Source organism: Oncorhynchus masou, unplaced genomic scaffold, assembly GCF_036934945.1.
Source record: "Oncorhynchus masou masou isolate Uvic2021 unplaced genomic scaffold, UVic_Omas_1.1 unplaced_scaffold_1172, whole genome shotgun sequence".
In the NCBI taxonomy this organism is placed as follows: domain Eukaryota; kingdom Metazoa; phylum Chordata; class Actinopteri; order Salmoniformes; family Salmonidae; genus Oncorhynchus; species Oncorhynchus masou.
This window is the reverse complement of record NW_027016842.1, coordinates 72567-96800: the sequence shown is the minus strand read 5'-3', so window position 1 is coordinate 96800 and position 24234 is coordinate 72567. Positions and strand designations below refer to the sequence as shown.

Sequence of the window (24234 nt, the reverse complement as noted above, 5' to 3'; positions counted from 1 at the left end):
TACTGTCTGTCTTATAGTGGCCATGTTGGAAGCCCAGAGGGCTACTGTCTGTCTTATAGTGGCCATGTTGGAAGCCAGAGAGGTAATTAAAGAGTGTGAGGTATTTGAATCGTTCCTCATTACATGTATTTGTGTTACTAAACAAACCGATATTAGGAAAAGTAGCTAGTAACATTTAATCTTTATTTACAGTAGATGTAAACATTCAACTCCTGACATGACTGCTATGTAGTTGGGTTGCACATTTCTGAATAATTTCCCCAAATTCCTGGTTGAAGGATTCCCAGATTTCCTTTCTGTTCCTTCATAAAATCAGGAATCTTCCAACCCTAAAATGTAGAAAAAGGCATGTTTCACATTTGTATAAAATAGACAATCTTGGCAGTTTAACATGTGGTGAATGCTGAGAGGGGAAAGAAATGGAACAAACAAACAGGAGGATATATAACTGCTTGCAATGGTTTAGAAAAGGCAAGCTTAAAAGCAACCAAACATAAAGCTGAATCTACATGGTTTGTAATATAATAAGATACAAAACAAATGGTTTGTAATATGCCCTGACTAGACCTGGTTATACCCTGACTAGACCTTGTTATGCCCTGACTAGACCTGGTTATGTCCTGACTAGACCTTGTTATGCCCTGACTAGACCTGGTTATGTCCTGGCTAGACCTGGTTATGTCCTGGCTAGACCTGGTTATATCCTGGCTAGACCTGGTTATATCCTGGCTAGACCTGGTTATGTCCTGGCTAGACCTGGTTATGTCCTGGCTAGACCTGGTTATGTCCTGGCTAGACCTGGTTATGTCCTGGCTAGACCTTGTTATGCCCTGACTAGACCTTGTTATGCCCTGACTAGACCTGGTTATGTCCTGGCTAGACCTGGTTATGTCCTGACTAGACCTTGTTATGCCCTGACTAGACCTGGTTATGTCCTGGCTAGACCTGGTTATATCCGGCTAGACCTGGTTATATCCTGGCTAGACCTGGTTATATCCTGGCTAGACCTTGTTATGCCCTGACTAGACCTGGTTATGTCCTGGCTAGACCTGGTTATATCCGGCTAGACCTGGTTATATCCTGGCTAGACCTGGTTATATCCTGGCTAGACCTGGTTATATCCTGGCTAGACCTGGTTATATCCTGGCTAGACCTGGTTATATCCTGGCTAGACCTGGTTATGCCCTGGCTAGACCTGGTTTTGCCCTGGCTAGACCTGGTTATGTCCTGGCTAGACCTGGTTATGCCCTGGCTAGACCTGGTTATGCCCTGGCTAGACCTGGTTATGTCCTGGCTAGACCTGGTTATGTCCTGGCTAGACCTGGTTATGTCCTGGCTAGACCTGGTTATGTCCTGACTAGACCTGGTTATGTCCTGGCTAGACCTGGTTATGCCCTGGCTAGACCTGGTTATGCCCTGACTAGACCTGGTTATACCCTGACGAGACCTGGTTATGTCCTGGCTAGACCTGGTTATGCCCTGACTAGACCCTTCACAGTACAGTAATGCATTTGACCTTACAGTTACGACCATAGAGATAGATAGAGGACTCATTTTACAGTTACTACCATAGAGATAGAGGACTCATCTCTGTGCCATTACGGCGTCTTTCAACCTCTATGGTTCCTACCCAATTCCTCAAGTCCCGTTGGGATAACTGTAGTTTTGAGGTTAATTAATGTCATGAAATGATAATGATTTGAGAACAGAGAGCCTAGTTGCGTCACCTATGGCACCTTATATATAGTGTGAGCGCTAATCTATAGTTCACTACTTTTGACCAGAGCCCCGTGGGCCCTAATTTCGTCTACTAGCCGGCTCGTTCCTATGCGGAAGCAATTGAGACAGGGAACAAGGTTGTGGGTCCTGGTCGGAAGTAGTGAACTATAAAGGAATAGTGTGCACTTGGCGATGCAAGCTGTGGATAGTGTTATCAGGGTGGTTCAGATCAGTCGTCCCAGACGATGCCCAGGAGCTCACTGCTGGCGTCCCACAGCTTCGTGGCTGTCTCCTCCTTCCTCCCCTGGGGTGCCACGAAGGCCGGGGCACAGTCACTGAGAGAGAGTGTGAGCAGGAGGAAGAGGACTTTAGTTATCTGCATGAGCAGTGCTTCCCTTTTGATTTATTCTGTCATCAAATGAAAGTAGAATGTTTCTAATAAATTATTTGGTCATCTAGCAGGTGTTTACTCCATAGTGACTCACAGAACTGTCAAAATTGACAGAGTATGTATTAAGTGGCCTATGTGGGACCTTGTTCAAACCCACAATCCTCAGCACCTTGTTCTAACCCCCAACCCTCAACACCTTGTTCTAACCCTCAACACCTCGTTCTAACCCTCAGCACCTTGTTCTAACCCTCATCACCTTGTTCTAACCCACAATCCTCAGCACCTTGTTCTAACCCTCAGCACCTTGTTCTAACCCCTAACCCTCAACACCTCGTTCTAACCCTCAACTCCTCGTTCTAACCCTCAACACCTCGTTCTAACCCTTAACACCTCGTTCTAACCCTCAACACCTCGTTCTAACCCTAAACACCTCGTTCTAACCCTCAGCACCTTGTTCTAACCCTCAGCACCTTGTTCTAACCCCCAACCCTCAACACCTTGTTCTAACCCTCAGCACCTCGTTCTAACCCTCAGCACCTCGTTCTAACCCTCAGCACCTCGTTCTAACCCTCAGCACCTCGTTCTAACCCTCAGCACCTCGTTCTAACCCTCAGCACCTCGTTCTAACTCTCAGCACCTCGTTCTGACCCTCAGCACCTTGTTCTAACCCTCAGCACCTTGTTCTAACCCTCAGCACCTTGTTCTACCCCTCAGCACCTCGTTCTAACCCTCAGCACCTTGTTCTAACCCTCAGCACCTCGTTCTAACCCTCAGCACCTTGTTCTAACCCCCAACCCTTAACACCTTGTTCTAACCCACAATCCACAACACCTTGTTCTAACCCCCAACACCTTGTTCTAACCCCAACACCTTGTTCTAACCCCCAACACCTTGTTCTAATCCACAACACCTTGTTCTAACCCACAACACCTTGTTCTAACCCTCAACACCTTGTTCTAACCCCCAACCCTTAACACCTTGTTCTAACCCCCAACCCTTAACACCTTGTTCTAACCCACAATCCACAACACCTTGTTCTAACCCCCAATCCCCAACACCTTGTTCTAACCCCCAACACCTTGTTCTAACCCCCAACACCTTGTTCTAACCCCCAACACCTTGTTCTAACCCCCAACACCTTGTTCTAACCCCCAACACTTTGTTCTAACCCACAACACCTTGTTCTAACCCACAACACCTTGTTCTAACCCACAACACCTTGTTCTAACCCACAACACCTAGTGCTGAGCGATTATCCGAAATGTGTCATTTTTTCATTTTTTAAACAACTATTTGGTCAACGCCATCGATTCAAGTATTTGGATTCCATTTCGTTAGTTTTTTTTCTGTGAGCTCAATGCACAGTTTCTCTAGAGATGAATCAGATCACGTCTGAAATGCGCAATGAAGTTTCCGACAGGCCAATATTCTACATTGTTAACGCGCAGAAAATGTGGTAATTAACTACAATAACCATAACCCATTGCTCGTCTACTTGTCTGGTCTATGCGGGGAGCACGGAAACGGAGAGACAGAAGAACTCGCAATTAAGAGGGATAGAGAGCAGTTGCTTTGAGGTATCGCTACCTGAAAATACACGATCAAAGTGATTGATAGTTTGGTATTGAGCAGTCATAAAACAATGCCTTATGTACTTGAAGAACTACTAAAATTGTGATTTTTCTTGTCAGACAGCAGCTCTATAGAGATGATGACAACTTGGAATTAAATAATTAAGTCATCAAATAAAACATCTGAAATAATATTATTAAAATAAATGAAGGTTAATCGGTGCTAAACAGTAATGGGCAGTCACTACCATCATGGAACTATTCATTGTTTTATTCTGTGTCACAGCAGTCAACCCACATAATGCAAAAGGCATTTTTTTTTATTATCCAAAACTGAAAACAGTGATTCTTTTTTTCATAGATCAAGCCGAAACGATCTCAAAAAGCACTAAAATCACTCAGCACTATAACCCACAGAGCCATTGGAATCCCAGTTCCATCTAAAACGCTGAGGGTCGAGGGGTCAGAACTTCATACTGTAATCTCACCTGAAGTGCTTCCCGGTGAGGGAGTGCAGCTCCTCTGCCACAGCGCAGTAGATGGATGTCTGGGCCCCGTCCCGAGGGCTCTTCAGGAACAAGGAGAACAGAGAGAACAGCAGAGACATGATGGTGGAGTGGCGTACCAGGTCTGAACACACCGACCCCGGGTGGACAGAGTTCACCGTCACACTGGAACCTGGAGAGAGGGAAGAAGAGAGGATTCAGTTACCAAGCTAATGTCAGGCTTTTCGCTTGATCCCCAAACCCCTGAGACACATTGGTAACTGAACAAAAATATAAAAATGTGAAATGTAAAAAAATGATGATTTATGAGCTGAAATAAAAGACCCCAGAAAATGTTCCGTACGCACAAAAAAAACGTATTTCGCTCAGATTTTGTGCACAAATTTGTTTACGTCCCTGTTAGTGAGCATTTATCCTTTGCCAAGAAAGTCCAACCACCTGACAGGTGTGGCATATCAAGAATATGACTCAACAGCATGATCATTACACAGGTGCACCTTGTGCTGGCGACAATAAAAGGCCACTTTAAAATGTGCAGTTTTGTGCCACAATGCCACAGATGTCTCAAGTTGACTGACATGCCTGGTTAAATAAAGGTAAAATTAAAAAAATTAAAAGTTGAGAGAGCGTGCAATTGGCATGCTTGACTGCAGCAGTTGCCAGAGAATTTAACATTAGCGAAATTAACGTTGTTTTAGAGAAAACCCCCAGTGGGTGGCTGCACCTCTGCCCAGTCATGTGAAATCCATAGATTAGGACCAAATGAATTTAATTCAATTGACTGATTTCCTTATATGAAATGTAACTCAGTAAAATCTTTGTGATTGTTGCATTTCCATTTTTATTAAGCGTTCAGACCCCTTCACTTTTTCCACATTTTGTTACTTTACAGCCTCATTCTAAAATATATTGTATTGAGAAGAACAATTTCCCATAATGACAAAGCAAAAACAGGTTTAGACAGTTCTGCAAATGCAGAAAAATAAAAACAGAAATATAACATTTACATAAGTGTTCAGACCCTTTACTCAGTACTTTGTTGAAGCATCTTTGGCAGCGATTACAGCCTCTAGTCGTCTTGGGTCTGACGCTACGAGCTTGGCACACCTGTATTTGGGGAGTTTCTCCCTTCCTTCTCTACAGATCCTCTCAAGCTCTGTCAGGTTGGATGGGGAGCGTTGATGCACAGCTATTTTCAGGTCTCTCCAGAGATGTTTGATCGGGTTCAGAACGGGCTCTGGCTGGGCCACTTAAGGACATTCAGAGACTTGTCCCGAAGCCACTCCTGCGTTGTCTTGGCTGTGAGCTTAAGGTTGTTGTCCTGTTGGAAGGTGAAATCTTGAGCGCACTGATACAAGTTTTCATCAAGGATCTCTCTCTACTTTGCTCCTTTAATCTTTCCCCTCGATCCTGACTAGTCTCCCAGTCCCTTCCGCAGAAAAACATCCCCACAGCATGATGCTGCCACCACCATGCTTCACCATAGGGATGGTGACAGGTTTCCTCCAGATGTGATGCTGCCACCACCATGCTTCACCATAGGGATGGTGCCAGGTTTCCTCCAGATGTGATGCTGCCACCACCATGCTTCACCATAGGGATGGTGCCAGGTTTCCTCCAGATGTGATGCATTCTGGCCAAAGAGTTCAATCTTTGTTTCATCAGCCTTTAACTGAGGATTGGCTTCCGTCTGGCCACTCTACCATCTGCAGAAATGTTTTGGTACCCTTCACTGTCAACTGTGGGACCTTATATAGACAGGTGTGTGCCTTTCCAAATCATGTCCAATCAATTGAATTTACCACAGGTGGACTCCAGTCAAGTTGTAGAAACATCTCAAGGATGATCAATGGAAACAGGATGCACCTGAGCTCCATTTTTGGTCTCATTACGAATGGTCTGAATACTTATGTAAATAAGTTTATTTCTAATTAATTTTTCTCCATTTTGAGTCTCATAGCAAAGCGTCTGAAAACTTGTGTAAATAAAGTATTTTTGTTTTTATAAAAACCTGTTTTCATTTTGTCATTGTGTGGTATTGTGGGGTTTTGAGCCATTGTGGGGTATTGAATCAATGTGGGGTATTGCATCATTGTGGGATATTGCGTCATTGTGGGATATTGAGTCACTGTGGGGTATTGTGGGCTATTGAGTCATTGTGGGGTACTGAGTCATTGTGGGGTATTGAGTCATTGTGGGGTATTGAGTCATTGTGGGGTATTGTGTCATTGTGGGGTATTGAGTCATTGTGGGGTATTGTGTCATTGTGGGGTTCCGGGTTGGAGCGAGCGGTCGCATCTACACTTCGGTCCGCAGGTAGTATAACCTTTCATTACATTTTCATTACATTTCATTATAGTACAACGGTTTGATTTGTCTAATCTTAGCAATTTCTTCTTAGCTAGCTACATAGCCGTCTTTGTATCAAAGATAATTGCGTAATTATCGTATTCCGTCGTCCCGTAGTCTACACTGCTATCTGCCCAGCAGCTAGCTAAGCAACTAGCTAACGTCTAAGACAATTGTGTAGTGTAGAGCGATTTTCTAGGTTAGCTAGCCAGCTATTGTCGTTCTTTTAACGTAACGTAACGCTATCAACACTGCTAGCTAGCCAGCTAGCCCCCGAATAGCAGCACTGTAGAAACTATTACAGTACAACGGTTTGATTTGTTTGATCGTAGCTAGCTAGCTACATAGCCGTCTTTGTATCTAAGACAATTGTGTAGTCTAGAGCGATTTTCTAGGTTAGCTAGCCAGCTATTGTCGTTCTTTTAACGTAACGTAACGCAATCAACACTGCTAGCTAGCCAGCTAGCCCCCGACTAGCAGCACTGTAGAAACTATTACAGTACAACGGTTTGATTTGTTTGATCGTAGCTAGCTAGCTACATAGCCGTCTTTGTATCTAAGACAATTGTGTAGTCTAGAGCGATTTTCTAGGTTAGCTAGCCAGCTATTGTCGTTCTTTTAACGTAACGCAACGCAATCATCACTGCTAGCTAGCCAGCTAGCCCCGATTAGCAGCACTGTAGAAACTATTACAGTACAACGGTTTGATTTGTTTGATCGTAGCTAGCTAGCTACATAGCCGTCTTTGTATCTAAGACAATTGTGTAGTCTAGAGCGATTTTCTAGGTTAGCTAGCCAGCTATTGTCGTTCTTTTAACGTAACGTAACGCAATCAACACTGCTAGCTAGCTAGCTATCCCCAAATAGCAGCACTGTAGAAACTATTACACTCGACGGAACGACTTGATTAGTGTAGTGTCAACATCGCAGCCACTGCCAGCTAGCCTACTCCAGCAGTACTGTATCATTTCAATCATTTTAGTCAATAAGATTCTTGCTACGTAAGCTTAACTTTCTGAACATTCGAGACGTGTAGTCCACTTGTCATTCCAATCTCCTTTGCATTAGCGTAGCCTCTTCTGTAGCCTGTCAACTATGTGTCTATCTATCCCTGTTCTCTCCTCTCTGCACAGACCATACAAACGCTCCACACCGCGTGGCCGCGACCACCCTAATCTGGTGGTCCCAGCGCGCACGACCACGTGGAGTTCCAGGTCTCCGGTAGCCTCTGGAACTGCCGATCTGCGGCCAACAAGGCAGAGTTCATCTCAGCCTATGCCTCCTCCAGTCCCTCGACTTCTTGGCACTGACGGAAACATGGATCACCACAGATAACACTGCTACTCCTACTGCTCTCTCTTCGTCCGCCCACGTGTTCTCGCACACCCCGAGAGCTTCTGGCCAGCGGGGTGGTGGCACCGGGATCCTCATCTCTCCCAAGTGGTCATTCTCTCTTTCTCCCCTTACCCATCTGTCTATCGCCTCCTTTGAATTCCATGCTGTCACAGTTACCAGCCCTTTCAAGCTTAACATCCTTATCATTTATCGCCCTCCAGGTTCCCTCGGAGAGTTCATCAATGAGCTTGATGCCTTGATAAGCTCCTTTCCTGAGGACGGCTCACCTCTCACAGTCCTGGGCGACTTTAACCTCCCCACGTCTACCTTTGACTCATTCCTCTCTGCCTCCTTCTTTCCACTCCTCTCCTCTTTTGACCTCACCCTCTCACCTTCCCCCCCTACTCACAAGGCAGGCAATACGCTCGACCTCATCTTTACTAGATGCTGTTCTTCCACTAACCTCATTGCAACTCCCCTCCAAGTCTCCGACCACTACCTTGCATCCTTTTCCCTCTCGCTCTCATCCAACACTTCCCACACTGCCCCTACTCGGATGGTATCGCGCCGTCCCAACCTTCGCTCTCTCTCCCCCGCTACTCTCTCCTCTTCCATCCTATCATCTCTTCCCTCTGCTCATACCTTCTCCAACCTATCTCCTGATTCTGCCTCCTCAACCCTCCTCTCTTCCCTTTCTGCATCCTTTGACTCTCTATGTCCCCTATCCTCCAGGACGGCTCGGTCCTCCCCTCCCGCTCCGTGGCTCGACGACTCATTGCGAGCTCACAGAACAGAGCTCCGGGCAGCCGAGCGGAAATGGAGGAAAACTCGCCTCCCTGCGGACCTGGCATCCTTTCACTCCCTCCTCTCTACATTTTCCTCCTCTGTCTCTGCTGCTAAAGCCACTTTCTACCACTCTAAATTCCAAGCATCTGCCTCTAACCCTAGGAAGCTCTTTGCCACCTTCTCCTCCCTCCTGAATCCTCCTCCCCCTCCCCCCCTCCCTCTCTGCAGATGACTTCGTCAACCATTTTGAAAAGAAGGTCGACGACATCCGATCCTCGTTTGCTAAGTCAAACGACACCGCTGGTTCTGCTCACACTGCCCTACCCTGTGCTCTGACCTCTTTCTCCCTCTCTCTCCAGATGAAATCTCGCTTCTTGTGACGGCCGGCCGCCCAACAACCTGCCCGCTTGACCCTATCCCCTCCTCTCTTCTCCAGACCATTTCCGGAGACCTTCTCCCTTACCTCACCTCGCTCATCAACTCATCCCTGACCGCTGGCTACGTCCCTTCCGTCTTCAAGAGAGCGAGAGTTGCACCCCTTCTGAAAAAAACCTACACTCGATCCCTCCGATGTCAACAACTACAGACCGGTATCCCTTCTTTCTTTTCTCTCCAAAACTCTTGAACGTGCCGTCCTTGGCCAGCTCTCCCGCTATCTCTCTCAGAATGACCTTCTTGATCCAAATCAGTCAGGTTTCAAGACTAGTCATTCAACTGAGACTGCTCTTCTCTGTATCACGGAGGCGCTCCGCACTGCTAAAGCTAACTCTCTCTCCTCTGCTCTCATCCTTCTAGACCTATCGGCTGCCTTCGATACTGTGAACCATCAGATCCTCCTCTCCACCCTCTCCGAGTTGGGCATCTCCGGCGCGGCCCACGCTTGGATTGCGTCCTACCTGACAGGTCGCTCCTACCAGGTGGCGTGGCGCGAATCTGTCTCCTCACCACGCGCTCTCACCACTGTTGTCCCCAGGGCTCTGTTCTAGGCCCTCTCCTATTCTCGCTATACACCAAGTCACTTGGCTCTGTCATAACCTCACATGGTCTCTCCTATCATTGCTATGCAGACGACACACAATTAATCTTCTCCTTTCCCCCTTCTGATGACCAGGTGGCGAATCGCATCTCTGCATGTCTGGCAGACATATCAGTGTGGATGACGGATCACCACCTCAAGCTGAACCTCGGCAAGACGGAGCTGCTCTTCCTCCCGGGGAAGGACTGCCCGTTCCATGATCTCGCCATCACGGTTGACAACTCCATTGTGTCCTCCTCCCAGAGCGCTAAGAACCTTGGCGTGATCCTGGACAACACCCTGTCGTTCTCAACCAACATCATGGCGGTGGCCCGTTCCTGTAGGTTCATGCTCTACAACATCCGCAGAGTACGACCCTGCCTCACACAGGAAGCGGCGCAGGTCCTAATCCAGGCACTTGTCATCTCCCGTCTGGATTACTGCAACTCGCTGTTGGCTGGGCTCCCTGCCTGTGCCATTAAACCCCTACAACTCATCCAGAACGCCGCAGCCCGTCTGGTGTTCAACCTTCCCAAGTTCTCTCACGTCACCCCGCTCCTCCGCTCTCTCCACTGGCTTCCAGTTGAAGCTCGCATCCGCTACAAGACCATGGTGCTTGCCTACGGAGCTGTGAGGGAACGGCACCGCAGTACCTCCAGGCTCTGATCAGGCCCTACACCCAAACAAGGGCACTGCGTTCATCCACCTCTGGCCTGCTCGCCTCCCTACCACTGAGGAAGTACAGTTCCCGCTCAGCCCAGTCAAAACTGTTCGCTGCTCTGGCCAACCAATGGTGGAACAAACTCCCTCACGACGCCAGGACAGCAGAGTCAATCACCACCTTCCGGAGACACCTGAAACCCCACCTCTTCAAGGAATACCTAGGATAGGATAAGTAATCCTTCTCCCCCCCTTAAATGATTTGATGCACTATTGTAAGTGGCTGTTCCACTGGATGTCAGAAGGTGAATTCACCAATTTGTAAGTCGCTCTGGATAAGAGCGTCTGCTAAATGACTTAAATGTAAATGACTTAAATGTGGGGTATTGTGTCATTGTGGGGTATTGAGTCATTGTGGGGTATTGAGTCATTGTGGGGTATTGTGTCATTGTGGGGTATTGTGTGTAGATTGTTTTATTTAATCCATTTTAGAATAAGGTTATAACGTTGCAAAATGTGGGAAAACTTTCCAAATGCACTGTAGCATGTACCGTCATAAATATGGTTTTGCCTTTCTGATCATGTCTTTTGGGTGTGTTTTCTCATTGAAAGTCTATGTGCATGGCCACTATTCCTCAGTTTATTTTGTGTGTTAATAAATCCACGTGGCAGGTTGCAATTCTCTCCCTCCCTCCCGCTCTCTCCCCTTCCCTCCCTCTCGCTCTTCCCCTCCCTCCCCCTCCTCGCTCTCTCTTCCCCTCCCTTAACCCCTTCCCTCGCTCTTCCCCTTCGCTCGCTCTTCCCCCTTCCCTTGCTCTTCCCCTCCCTCGCTCTTCCCCTCCCTTCCTCCCGCTCTCTCCCCTTCCCTCCCTCTCGCTCTTCCCCTCCCTCCCTCTCGCTCGCTCTCACTCGCGCTTCCCCTCCCTCCCTCCCGCTCGCTCTTTCCCTCCCTCCCTCCCTCCCTCCCGCTCGCTCTTCCCCTCCCTCCCTCCCTCTCGCTCTTCCCCTCCCTCCCTCCCTCCCTCTCGCTCTTCCCCTCCCTCCCGCTCACTCGCTCTTCCCCTCCGTCCCTCTCGCTCACTCTTCCCCTCCCTCCTTCTCGCTCACTCTTTCCCTCCCTCCCGCTCACTCGCTCTTTCCCTCCCTCCCGCTCGCTCTTCCCCACCCTCTCTCCCTCTCACTCTTCCCCTCCCTCCCTCCCGCTCTTCCCTTCCCTCCCTCCCGCTCGCTCTTCCCCTCCCTCTCGCTCGCTCTTCCCCTCCCTCCCTCCCTCCCTCCCTCCCTCCCTCTCGCTCTTCCCCTCCCTCCCTCCCTCCCTCTCGCTCTTCCCCCTGCCTCCCTCCCTCCCTCTCGCTCTTCCCTCTCTCTCTCCCTCCCTCCCTCTCTTCCTCTCCCCCCACACCCTACCTTTGAGTCTGCGGGCCAGCTCCCTAGCAAACAGGACATTGGCCAGCTTGCTCTGGCAGTATGCGAGGCCGCTGTTGTAGCTGCCCTGACTGAGGAGGTCATGGAAGCGGATCCAGCCAAAGTTATGAGCCAGGGATGAAACCACGACGATGCGGGCCGGTGCGCTCCGCTTTAGCAGGCCAATCAGGAGGTACGTCAACAGGAAGTGACCTACCAGGAAGAAACAGTAAACAACAACACATGATGCAATCCGTGTTGTACTGCAACAAAGGATCAGAGTATAATATCCTAATATCAGAAAATAAACTATTGGAGTTGTTGAATAGAACACTGTTTTTATGTCATAGGGCAACAGGAAGTGACCTACCAGGAGTAAACAATAATATGATGCTGTTGCCTTGTCAGAAAGGAAATAATACTAGGATCATGTTGAATGAAACACTTATGTCATTGAAGTACTACTTGTACATGGTTAGTACCGTTAAGGCTAGCTGCCCAAGCCCTGAGGTCGAAGGAATTGTCCGTAGAGCTCCGAGATAGGATTGTGTCGAGGCACAAATCTGGGGAATGGTACCAAAAATGTCTGCAGCATTGAAGGTCCCCAAGAACACAGTGGCCTCCATCATTCTAAAATGGAAGAAGTTTGGAACCACTAAGACTTCCTAGAGATGGCCGCCGGTCAAACTGAGCAATTGGGGAGAAGGGCCTTGGTCAGGGATGTGACCAAAAACCAAATGGTCACGCTGACAGAGCTACTGAGTTCCCTCTGTGGAGAACCTTCCAGAAGAACAAACATCTCCGCAGCACTCCACCAAATCAGGCCTTTATGGTAGAGTGGCCAGACAGAAGCCACTTCTCGGTAAAAGCCACATGACAGCACGATTGGAGTTTACCAAAAGGCACCTAAAAGGACTCTGATCATGGCAAAAACAAGATAATCTGGTCTGATGAAACCAAGATTGAACTCTTTGTCCTTCATTTCAAGCGTCACGTCTGGAGGAAACCTGGCACCACTCATCACCTGGCCAATAACATCCCTACGGTGAAGCATGGTGGTGACAGCATCATGCTGTGGGGAAACCTGGCACCATCCCTACGGTGAAGCATGGTGGTGACAGCATCATGCTGTGGGGGAACCTGGCACCATCCCTACGGTGAAGCATGGTGGTGACAGCATCATGCTGTGGGGAAACCTGGCACCATCCCTACGGTGAAGCATGGTGGTGACAGCATCATGCTGTGGGGAAACCTGGCACCATCCCTACTGTGAAGCATGGTGGTGACAGCATCATGCTGTGGGGAAACCTGGCACCATCCCTACGGTGAAGCATGGTGGTGACAGCATCATGCTGTGGGGAAACCTGACACCATCAATACGGTGAAGCATGGTGGTGACAGCATCATGCTGTGGGGAAACCTGGCACATCCCTACGGTGAAGCATGGTGGTGACAGCATCATGCTGTGGGGATGTTTCCAGCGGCAGGGAGACTAGTCAGGATCGAGGAAAAGATGAACGGCGCAAAGTACAGAAAGATCCTTGATGAAAACCTGCTCCAGAGCGCTCAGGACCTCAGACTGGGGCGGTTCATCTTCCAAACAGGACAAAGATCCTAAGCACACAGCCAAGACAACAGGGTGGGGGGCTGTGCCAGTCTTGACACCGCAACACTGGACCGAAATTTAGCGAGAACTTTCTCTTCCTTGCCCTGCAGTATTGGAAAACTGAAATCTCTTTGTTACAGAGAGACTCTTGCCGCCAACAATATTCATAAGACAGGAATGTTAAGAATGGTTTGGGGGGATGTAAAGAATAATCCTGTCATTGTTTATTATTTTGTGATGTCATTAAGGATGGTATGATAAAGTAACTGACTTAGGAAGGACACGCATTCTGTCAAGTTTACATCTAAGTGTTGTATAAAGTAAATTATTACGTATGAGAGTATATATTTTTTTAAATAGAACTGTGATTTTAGTTTTCTAATTAGATAATTGTTTTTCATATAAACTAGTCAGGAGTCATGCCCAAGTGAGCTCAGAGTTCGCCCCCTTTTGCCAGGGTGCTTAAAAGGACTCACTAATAATTAACATACAGGACAGCCAAAGTACAGCGCGAACTGAACGTTACAAATGGTTACAACTACAAGACCAGCGGTGGCTTCACCTCTCACCATGAAAATGGTGAGACCCGTACATTGCCGGGTTACAACTGCCGTATAAAATGGTTGAGAGCTGAACCCTGAATTAATCAACCATTGATACCAAAAGACGTGAGACGATAGTCTACACGTTGAAATGGTGAGTTTCTGTGAAGCTCTCAACTTCAACACAAGAAGAGAAGATAACGTCACCTTGGAGACCAGAAATATTCACAGTCTGCAGCTGTGCATGTAAAATAGGTCATAGAACTTTGACTAAAGACACGAGGTGGGAAGAAGAATCCCCACAGACAACAGTTGGTACATCTGAAGTATCTATTCTAACAACCACTCCACTCCATAAGACCCATCGAGTTCAACAGAGAAAGACAGCTACGTGTATAAGTATAGATTGCATTTCTAAACAGAATGAGCGGTGGTAAGCGTTAATATTTCCATGAGCCTCCAAATGTATCCAAGTGTTGTCTCTCCCTCTCTTTACCTACCCCTCCCTCTCCATATGTGTAACAAGCCATCATATCTTGTCAGTCCACTAGGGACTTTTATCTCATGTAAGTGTGTGTGTATATTCTGTGTTATTATTTAGTTAGTTAATAAACAAATGATTACATTTACATTTTACATTTAAGTCATTTAGCAGACGCTCTTATCCAGAGCGACTTACAAATTGGTGAATTCACCTGACATCAGTGGAACAGCCACTTTACAATAGTGCATCTAAATCATTTAAGGGGGGGTGAGAAGGATTGCTTTATCCTATCCTAGGTATTCCTTGAAGAGGTGGGGTTTCAGGTGTCTCCGGAAGGTGGTGATTGACTCCGCTGTCCTGGCGTCGTGAGGGAGTTTGTTCCACCATTGGGGGGCCAGAGCAGCGAACAGTTTTGACTGGGCTGAGCGGGAACTGTACTTCCTCAGTGGTAGGGAGCGAGCAGGCCAGAGGTGGATGAACGCAGTGCCCTTGTTTGGGTGTAGGGCCTGATCAGAGTCTGGAGGTACTGCGGTGCCGTTCCCCTCACAGCTCCGTAGGCAAGCACCATGGTCTTGTAGCGGATGCGAGCTTCAACTGGAAGCCAGTGGAGAGAGCGGAGGAGCGGGGTGACGTGAGAGAACTTGGGAAGGTTGAACACCAGACGGGCTGCGGCGTTCTGGATGAGTTGTAGGGGTTTAATGGCACAGGCAGGGAGCCCAGCCAACAGCGAGTTGCAGTAATCCAGACGGGAGATGACAAGTGCCTGGATTAGGACCTGCGCCGCTTCCTGTGTGAGGCAGGGGCGTACTCTGCGGATGTTGTAGAGCATGAACCTACAGGAACGGGCCACCGCCTTGATGTTAGTTGAGAACGACAGGGTGTTGTCCAGGATCACGCCAAGGTTCTTAGCGCTCTGGGAGGAGGAAACAATGGAGTTGTCAACCGTGATGGCGAGATCATGGAACGGGCAGTCCTTCCCCGGGAGGAAGAGCAGCTCCGTCTTGCCGAGGTTCAGCTTGAGGTGGTGATCCGTCATCCACACTGATATGTCTGCCAGACATGCAGAGATGCGATTCGCCACCTGGTCATCAGAAGGGGGAAAGGAGAAGATTAATTGTGTGTCGTCTGCATAGCAATGATAGGAGAGACCATGTGAGGTTATGACAGAGCCAAGTGACTTGGTGTATAGCGAGAATAGGAGAGGGCCTAGAACAGAGCCCTGGGGGACACCAGTGGTGAGAGCGCGTGGCGAGGAGACAGATTCTCGCCACGCCACCTGGTAGGAGCGACCTGTCAGGTAGGACGCAATCCAAGCGTGGACCGCACCGGAGATGCCCAACTCGGAGAGGGTGGAGAGGAGGATCTGATGGTTCACAGTGTCGAAGGCAGCCGATAGGTCTAGAAGGATGAGAGCAGAGGAGAGAGAGTTAGCTTTAGCAGTGCGGAGCGCCTCCGTGATACAGAGAAGAGCAGTCTCAGTTGAATGACTAGTCTTGAAACCTGACTGATTTGGATCAAGAAGGTCATTCTGAGAGAGATAGCGGGAGAGCTGGCCAAGGACGGCACGTTCAAGAGTTTTGGAGAGAAAAGAAAGAAGGGATACTGGTCTGTAGTTGTTGACATCGGAGGGATCGAGTGTAGGTTTTTTCAGAAGGGGTGTAACTCTCGCTCTCTTGAAGACGGAAGGGACGTAGCCAGCGGTCAGGGATGAGTTGATGAGCGAGGTGAGGTAAGGGAGAAGGTCTCCGGAAATGGTCTGGAGAAGAGAGGAGGGGATAGGGTCAAGCGGGCAGGTTGTTGGGCGGCCGGCCGTCACAAGAAGCGAGATTTCATCTGGAGAGAGAGGGGAGAAAGAGGTCAGAGCACAGGGTAGGGCAGTGTGAGCAGAACCAGCGGTGTCGTTTGACTTAGCAAACGAGGATCGGATGTCGTCGACCTTCTTTTCAAAATGGTTGACGAAGTCATCTGCAGAGAGGAGGAGGGGGGGAGGGGGAGGAGGATTCAGGAGGGAGGAGAAGGTGGCAAAGAGCTTCCTAGGGTTAGAGGCAGATGCTTGGAATTTAGAGTGGAAGAAAGTGGCTTTAGCAGCAGAGACAGAGGAGGAAAATGTAGAGAGGAGGGAGTGAAAGGATGCCAGGTCCGCAGGGAGGCGAGTTTTCCTCCATTTCCGCTCGGCTGCCCGGAGCACTGTTCTGTGAGCTCGCAATGAGTCGTCGAGCCACGGAGCGGGAGGGGAGGACCGAGCCGGCCTGGAGGATAGGGGACATAGAGAGTCAAAGGATGCAGAAAGGGAAGAGAGGAGGGTTGAGGAGGCAGAATCAGGAGATAGGTTGGAGAAGGTATGAGCAGAGGGAAGAGATGATAGGATGGAAGAGGAGAGAGTAGCGGGGGAGAGAGAGGCGCGATACCATCCGAGTAGGGGTAAATCAAATTGATTTGTGTCATACTGTCACGCCCTGGCCATAGTTTACTTTGTATGTTTCTATGTTTTGATTGGTCAGGGTGTGATTGGTCAGGGTGTGATCTGAGTGGGCATTCTATGTTGGATGTCTTGTTTGTCTATTTCTATGTCTGGCCTGACTCATTCATATATCCTTATGTACATATTCTTTATCCCCTTACACTGTGTATAAGACAGTAGATTAGGAATTGTTAGTTAGATTACTTGTTGGTTATTACTGCATTGTCGGAACTAGAAGCACAAGCATTTCGCTACACTCGCATTAACATCTGCTAACCATGTGTATGTGACAAATAAAATTTGATTTGATTTGATTTTGATTTGGTTCTCAATCAGGGGCAGGTGTTAGTCACTGTCTCTGATTGGGAACCAGATTTAGGTAGCCTGGGTTTCACTGTGTGTTTGTGGGTGATTGTTCCTGTCTCTGTGTTTTGCACCAGATAGGGCTGTTTTCGGTTTTCGTACGTTTGTTATTTTGTTAGTTTAATCGTGTATAGTTTCCTTATTAAATAAAATGAATCACAACTACGCTGCATTTTGCTCCGCTCCTCCTTCCCACAACGAAAGCCGTGACACCTACTGAATATTCAGAAGGGTTCTTGCGGATCCAAGGATTATGCAACGTTCAGAACGAGAAGTAATAATTAACATTTAATATTTATGTAAAAGATATGTATGTCTTGAGTGTTTAAGTCGGGAGATAGTAACTAGTTTTCTGTGGTGCCCCAAATTCCTAATGAGTTAATTGTTACATGATTAATTTAAATCGAGTAACAATTAAACCGTTTGATTCGATAAATAACAGTCATCAGATTAATGATAGTCACGTCATGACAGTAGATTAATGATAGTCACGTCATGACAGTAGCTACACATGTAATATTGTTAATGGGAGGAATACACATAAACAAACATACAAAATGCCACGAGGCAAGAAAGAAACAACAACAAAATTTCCATAAACATACAAAATGCCACGAGGATAGTTCAATGACTTTGCCTGGTCTAGAACAACAGCACCCCTTTTCCAGCTGGAAAAGGTCAAAGGCCCCCGGGAGCTCCCGGCTGCAGGGAAGAACCCCGGGACCTCCCGGCTGCAGGGAAGAACCCCGGGACCTCCCGGCTGCAGGGAAGAACCCCGGGACCTCCCGGCTGCAGGGAAGACCCCATCTACATAGATTCTATATAGTATAAAGAAACAAAAATCAGACTTCTTTGACAGAATTTGGAGTCCGTATGTGGACCATCTCAGGGAGTGTGGTGCTTGAGTGATGGTTAAGGCTACCGCGCTAGCGTGTTGGTCGGGGATGGGGGCTGCGGGGGTTTCAGACTTGCTGACTGGTTGTGCACGTGTCACGCTCGGACCGGTTGGCAGGCCATGGGGGGTCTTAGTTTCAATCAATCAATTGTTTCGGTTTGTGAATGTCCGTTTATTTTGGATCAATTTTTTAATTTTATTTTAATATTTTGTTCAATTATTATTATTTTATTTTTTAAATATAATAATAAAGTGTATGTGGCAGCCATCTCTATGGGTCATGACCTGATTGGTGCACAAACAGGCTCACACACTCCAGTATCTGAATTCATGAATGGTGGCTGCTTCACACCCTCATGGGAGTTAGATGTTGTTCTACGATCATTTATGAGCCTGTCTTGACTTTAGCTATGGGAGCTCTTAGCCAAGACTGACTTTCTACTGGCTATGGTTTCAGCCAAACGTGTTGGAGAATTACATGCGCTATCTACCCATCATGCCTCACTTTAGCAGAAGATTGGATCTAAAGCAGTGCTTGGGCCAAACTTCTTACCTAAGGTGCTTTCATCATCACATGCTAACCAGCTTTTAATCTTAGTGGTATTTCAACCGCCTACCCACTACTCACAGGAGAGTCCAGAGTTGCATGCACTTTGCCGGGTTAGGGCATTAAGTACCTATGTTGCTTCAACAAGAACAGTTTGTCAAACCGAGCAGATTGTTTTGTGTGTTATGGGGAGAACACAAATAAGGTCCAGCTGTCTCCAACTGGCACGTTGGATTACCAATGCAGTGTCAAAAAAATCATACGCTGCAGTAGGGTAGTCCAACTCCAGACATCGTGGTAGTACAATCCACCAGGGGTATGGCCACGTCATAGACCCTGTTCAGAGGAGCCTCCTGGACCCGATCTGTGCTGTTGCCAGTTGGGCAACACCCATGACTTTCATGAGGTACTACACACTGCATGTTATGTCCACACCCATCAGTCTGTGGTCCAGGTCACCTTGGTTTTCAGACAGTCTGGGTCTCTGGTGTTGTGCATCTTCTTCATCTGTGTTACTCTGGTGTTCTAGTGCACCAATCCACTTCTCTGCCTGGACTCTACTACTCTTGTTTAATAGAGTTGTTGACGAGATCAAACCTCTGCTGGAATGAGTTCTTGATGCTGGTGACCTCCTCAGCCAGATGCTGTGCCCAGCTCAGAGTCTCGTCCTCGGTCATAATATGTTTGGTAGCAGGCCGATCTGTCTCTAGTTTCTTCGCTGCTTGCCTGGTCTCCAATCGGACATTTACCCAGCTGTGTCAACATGTTTGTGGAAAGACAAATTGACATAGATCCCTAGAAGTGAGTCTGTTAAAAATCTCACCCAGGTGGTTGACCCCCAGCTGCATCTCGAAACCGTCCTTGGTCTTCATGTAGGGACACATCATGACCCCAGCATTGTTGATCAGGATGTGGAGGTGGTTGACCTCTGTAGGGGTCAGATACAGAGTCAATACTATACTTTGCTTTACAGAGTAAACACATTATAATATTAGTGCTTGCCTTGAAATATACTGTAATAACGGCAGAATAAATACTGTAATAAACTAATAATGCCAGAATAAATACTGTAATATACTAATAACGCCAGAATAAATACTGTAATATACTGTAACACCAGAATAAATACTGTAATAAACTAATAACGCCAGAATAAATACTGTAATATACTGTAACACCAGAATAAATACTGTAATAAACTAATAACGCCAGAATAAATACTGTAATAAACTAATAATGCCAGAATAAATACTGTAATATACTAATAACGCCAGAATAAATACTGTAATATACTAATAACGCCAGAATAAATACTGTAATATACTGTAATACCAGAATAAATACTGTAATAAACTAATAACGCCAGAATAAATACTGTAATATACTGTAACACCAGAATAAATACTTGTAATAACACCAGAATAAATACTGTAATAAACTGTAATAACACCAGAATAAATACTGTAATAACGCCAAAATAAATAATGTAATATACTAATAACGCCAGAATAAATACTGTAATAAACTGTAACACCAGAACAAATACTTGTAATAACACCAGAATAAATACTGTAATAAACTGTAATAACACCAGAATAAATACTGTAATAACGGCAGAATAAATACTGTAATAAACTGTAATAACGTCAGAATAAATACTGTAATAACACCAGAAAAATACTGTAATAAACTGTAATAACGCCAGAATAAATACTGTAATAACGCCAGAATAAATACTGTAATAAACTGTAATAACACCAGAATAAATACTGTAATAAACTGTAATAACACCAGAATAAATACTGTAATAACACCAGAATAAATACTGTAATAAACTGTAATAAGGCCAGAATAAATACTGTAATATACTGTAATAACGCCAGAATAAATACTGTAATAAACTGTAATAACACCAGAATAAATACTGTAATAACACCAGAATAAATACTGTAATAACACCAGAATAAATACTGTAATAAACTGTAATAACGCCAGAATAAATACTGTAATAACACCAGAATAAATACTGTAATAACGCCAGAATAAATACTGTAATAACATGTAATAACGCCAGAATAAATACTGTAATAAACTGTAATAACACCAGAATAAATACTGTAATAACACCAGAATAAATACTGTAATAAACTGTAATAAGGCCAGAATAAATACTGTAATATACTGTAATAACGCCAGAATAAATACTGTAATAAACTGTAATAACACCAGAATAAATACTGTAATAACACCAGCATAAATACTGTAATAACACCAGAATAAATACTGTAATAAACTGTAATAACGCCAGAATAAATACTGTAATAACACCAGAATAAATACTGTAATAAACTGTAATAACGCCAGAATAAATACTGTAATATACTGCAATAATGGCAGAATAAATACTGTAATAACGCCAGAATAAATACTGTAATAAACTGTAATAACGCCAGAATAAATACTGTAATATACTGTAAAGGTTACGGGAGGTCAGTGTCCCAAATTGCACAAAATTAGTGAACTACATAGGGAATAGGACCCTGGTCTAAAGTAGTGCACTATATAGGGAATAGGACCCTGGTCTAAATTAGTGCACTATATAGGGAATAGGGCTCTGGTCTAAAGTAGTGCACTACATAGGGAATAGGGCTCTGGTCTAAAGTAGTGCACTACATAGGGAATAGAGCTCTGGTCTAAAGTAGTGCACTATATAGGGGAATAGGGCTCTGGACAAACGTAGTGCACTATATAGGGAAAAGGGCTCCGGTCTAAAGTAGTGCACTACATAGGGAATAGGGTGCGATTTGGGATGTGTGAATGGAGTTAGTAGGCTCACCTCGGAGGAAGCGTTGAGCAAAGGCCCGTATGGAGCTGGTATCAGCCAGGTCTAGCTCTCGGACCTCTACGTTTGCCTTAGAGTAGATGCGTCGTATCGATGCTGCGGCCGCCTCACCCTTCTCCACATCCCTGCACGCCATGATCACCCTCGCACCTGGCAATAGACAATAAAACAATAAGGCCCGAGGGGGTGTGGTATACAGTCTGATATACCTTGGCTTTCAGCCAATCAGCATTCAGGGCTCGAATCCACCCAGATTATAATAACCAATAATCAGCATCGTTGATACTTTCTTGAATGGTCTCTTCTCTTCTTCTGTTATCATTATCTTTGTGGTGATGAAGGACAGGAGGCCTCACCATGAATGACTGTTGGGAAGACCATTAGTGAGTCCTAAATGGCGCCATACACCCTCAAGTGCACTACTTAAGACCAGGACCCCAAAGTAGTGTACTATATGGGGAATAGGGTATCATTTAGCAGAGTTTACACAGGCAGCTCAATTCTGATCTTCTACTCAATTACTGGCATAAGATCTGACTGGTCAAAATACCAATTAGTGGCAAAAGACCCAGAATGGGCTGCCTGTGTAAACGTTAGTCACCTCTGATAGCCAGGTCCAGAGCAGTCTCCTTCCCAATACCAGTGTTGGCTCCAGTAATCAGGACCGTCTTCCCGTCCAGCCGAGTCATAGACATACATGCTCCACCTGCTGAGTATTTCCTGACAGAGAAACAACATGGATTTGTTTTTATTTATCTACAATCAAACTTCTATATCAGTCCTGTCTGTGTTGGCGAGGTTGGCCATGGCATATAGTGGAAATCCACACCAGGGCTTCTGTTACAACCCCATTCTCCATATAGTTCCCCATCCCCACTACATTGGGAATAGGACGCCATTTGGGATACATCCTGAGGCTACAGAATAGAGATACATGTGTTCAACTTTTTCTTTTGACAGTAAAGTTGATTATTATTATTATTATTATTATTATATGACTATTATTGATCGTTCAACATGCAACATTATTGTTACTCAATATGCAAGATCACTTTCTGGCAACAACGATCAAACGTCAAAATCGTACGACTCAAGTCACGCCACAAAACCTGGCTTGGTCTCACCGAACAATAATGGTTACAAATATAACTCCGCCCACGCGCGCAACGCTGTCGTGCATAATCATGTCATGAAATATTGTAGCGCGCTACTGTACAGCACTTCCTTACCTAAGGAATTGCATTATCATTTGCTCATATTGACATATAAACCATGTTCAATTGACAGAGCCTTTATTCCACAAAACAACAACAAATTAATGTTATTTTTGAAAATGTGGTTGTCTTCATTACGGAAAAAAATAGTGTTGATCTAGGCTGTACTGCATAAAAATAATCTGGATCATCGTCATCAACGTTGATGTCGATTCACCCATTCATTCCCGCCAATAGTCTTCTTAACCCCAATGGCAAAACACAATCCTTTCGTTTTTAGCTTGCCAATGACGGTAATTCATTTCTATTGAGGTTAGACTAATTAGCCAAGCATAGAATCAGATGATGCATCGACTACAGCCTCGAACATAAAAAACGCGTTTATTCTTACCTAATGTGGGGTGCGAATAAAACCATGAGCAGTGCGACCACCCCAAGACCTGCGACAATCAATACGAGCACCATCATGACACGGATCCTTTCGCTGTCTCTCTATTGTAGCCCCTTCTTCACTGCTCTTCATTCATAGCGCCGTTCTGTGTTCACCTGACCAACAGCTGATCCAAGATGTCAAAGCGTTATGGGGGAGGTGTCGGAGGAGGAGTTATTATACATCACGGGTTGTCACGGTGATGCTCGTTCAATGGAATCCTGGGATTGTAGTCTTCCAATAGATTCGACACAAACGCACTACTACTTCCACTTGCCTATTGTATTTGAAGTTGTATTGAAAGACAGTTCCGCTATGCATATTTATTATTTTGTAAAAACATTGGGCCCATTTTGTAATACACAGAAAATTCTACAATTTTTACAAACTTCTATTTGGTTTGAAATATACTAGTCTATATCCTAATCCTCAGATGAAAAAAAAATATATTAATCCGAAAGAAGGTGAAGATCGCCAGTTTGTAGTCCTATAAAAACCGGAAATGAGTTGCCTTTGGATCATTCAGCCACTGGGCGGCAGGGTAGCCTAGTTGTTAGAGTGTTGGACTAGTAACCAGAAGTTTGCGAGTTCAAACCCCCGAGCTGACAAGGTACAAATCTGTCGTTCTGCCCCTGAACAGGCAGTTAACCCACTGTTGACCAGGCTGTCATTGAAAATAAGAATTTGTTCTTAACTGACTTGCATGGTTAAAAAAATTAAAATTCCTATGGGGAAAAATTGGGTTTGGGGATAAACGCTGAAAATAAGGTCTGTGGTTAAAACAAGTTTAGGAGATCTTGTTCTATGATATAATAACCGTCAGTTAACATGACCATTATGAAGCTTTTATTTTGCTTCATGTGCATTTTGGATTACATAAATGCCCCACAATTCAAAGTGACATTAGCTGATGAAGATTATGTCATAGAACAAAATGTAGAACAAATCAAATCAAATTGTATTAGTCACACGCGCCAAATACAACAGGTGTAGACCTCACAGTGAAATGTTTACTTACGAGCCCCTAACCAACAATGCAGTTTAAAAAATATGGATAAGAATAAGAAATAAAAGTAACACGATATTAAATAGCAGCAGTAAAAAATAGCAATAT

At 45.7% G+C, this 24234-nt stretch overlaps 2 protein-coding genes across 3 annotated transcripts in view; both read right to left on the bottom strand.

Moving 5' to 3' along the window:
- The window catches only part of LOC135539231 (arginase-2, mitochondrial-like), a 73839-nt gene that overhangs the window by 2396 nt on the left and 47209 nt on the right, over positions 1 to 24234 (bottom strand). The window lies entirely within an intron of this gene.
- On the bottom strand, positions 1898 to 23273 carry LOC135539233 (retinol dehydrogenase 12-like). Of its 2 annotated transcripts, XM_064965054.1 has the most exons (7): positions 23082 to 23273; positions 22078 to 22196; positions 21471 to 21626; positions 19458 to 19562; positions 11740 to 11949; positions 4170 to 4359; positions 1898 to 2054 (listed from the first exon to the last, which is right to left on the bottom strand). In XM_064965054.1, the coding sequence occupies exons 1-7, from the start codon at positions 23156 to 23158 to the stop codon at positions 1949 to 1951; spliced, it is 963 nt and encodes a 320-aa protein (XP_064821126.1). In that variant the 5' UTR covers positions 23159 to 23273; the 3' UTR covers positions 1898 to 1948. The 2 variants fall into 2 exon arrangements, with proteins under 2 accessions (XP_064821126.1, XP_064821127.1); XM_064965055.1 differs by lacking the exon at positions 11740 to 11949.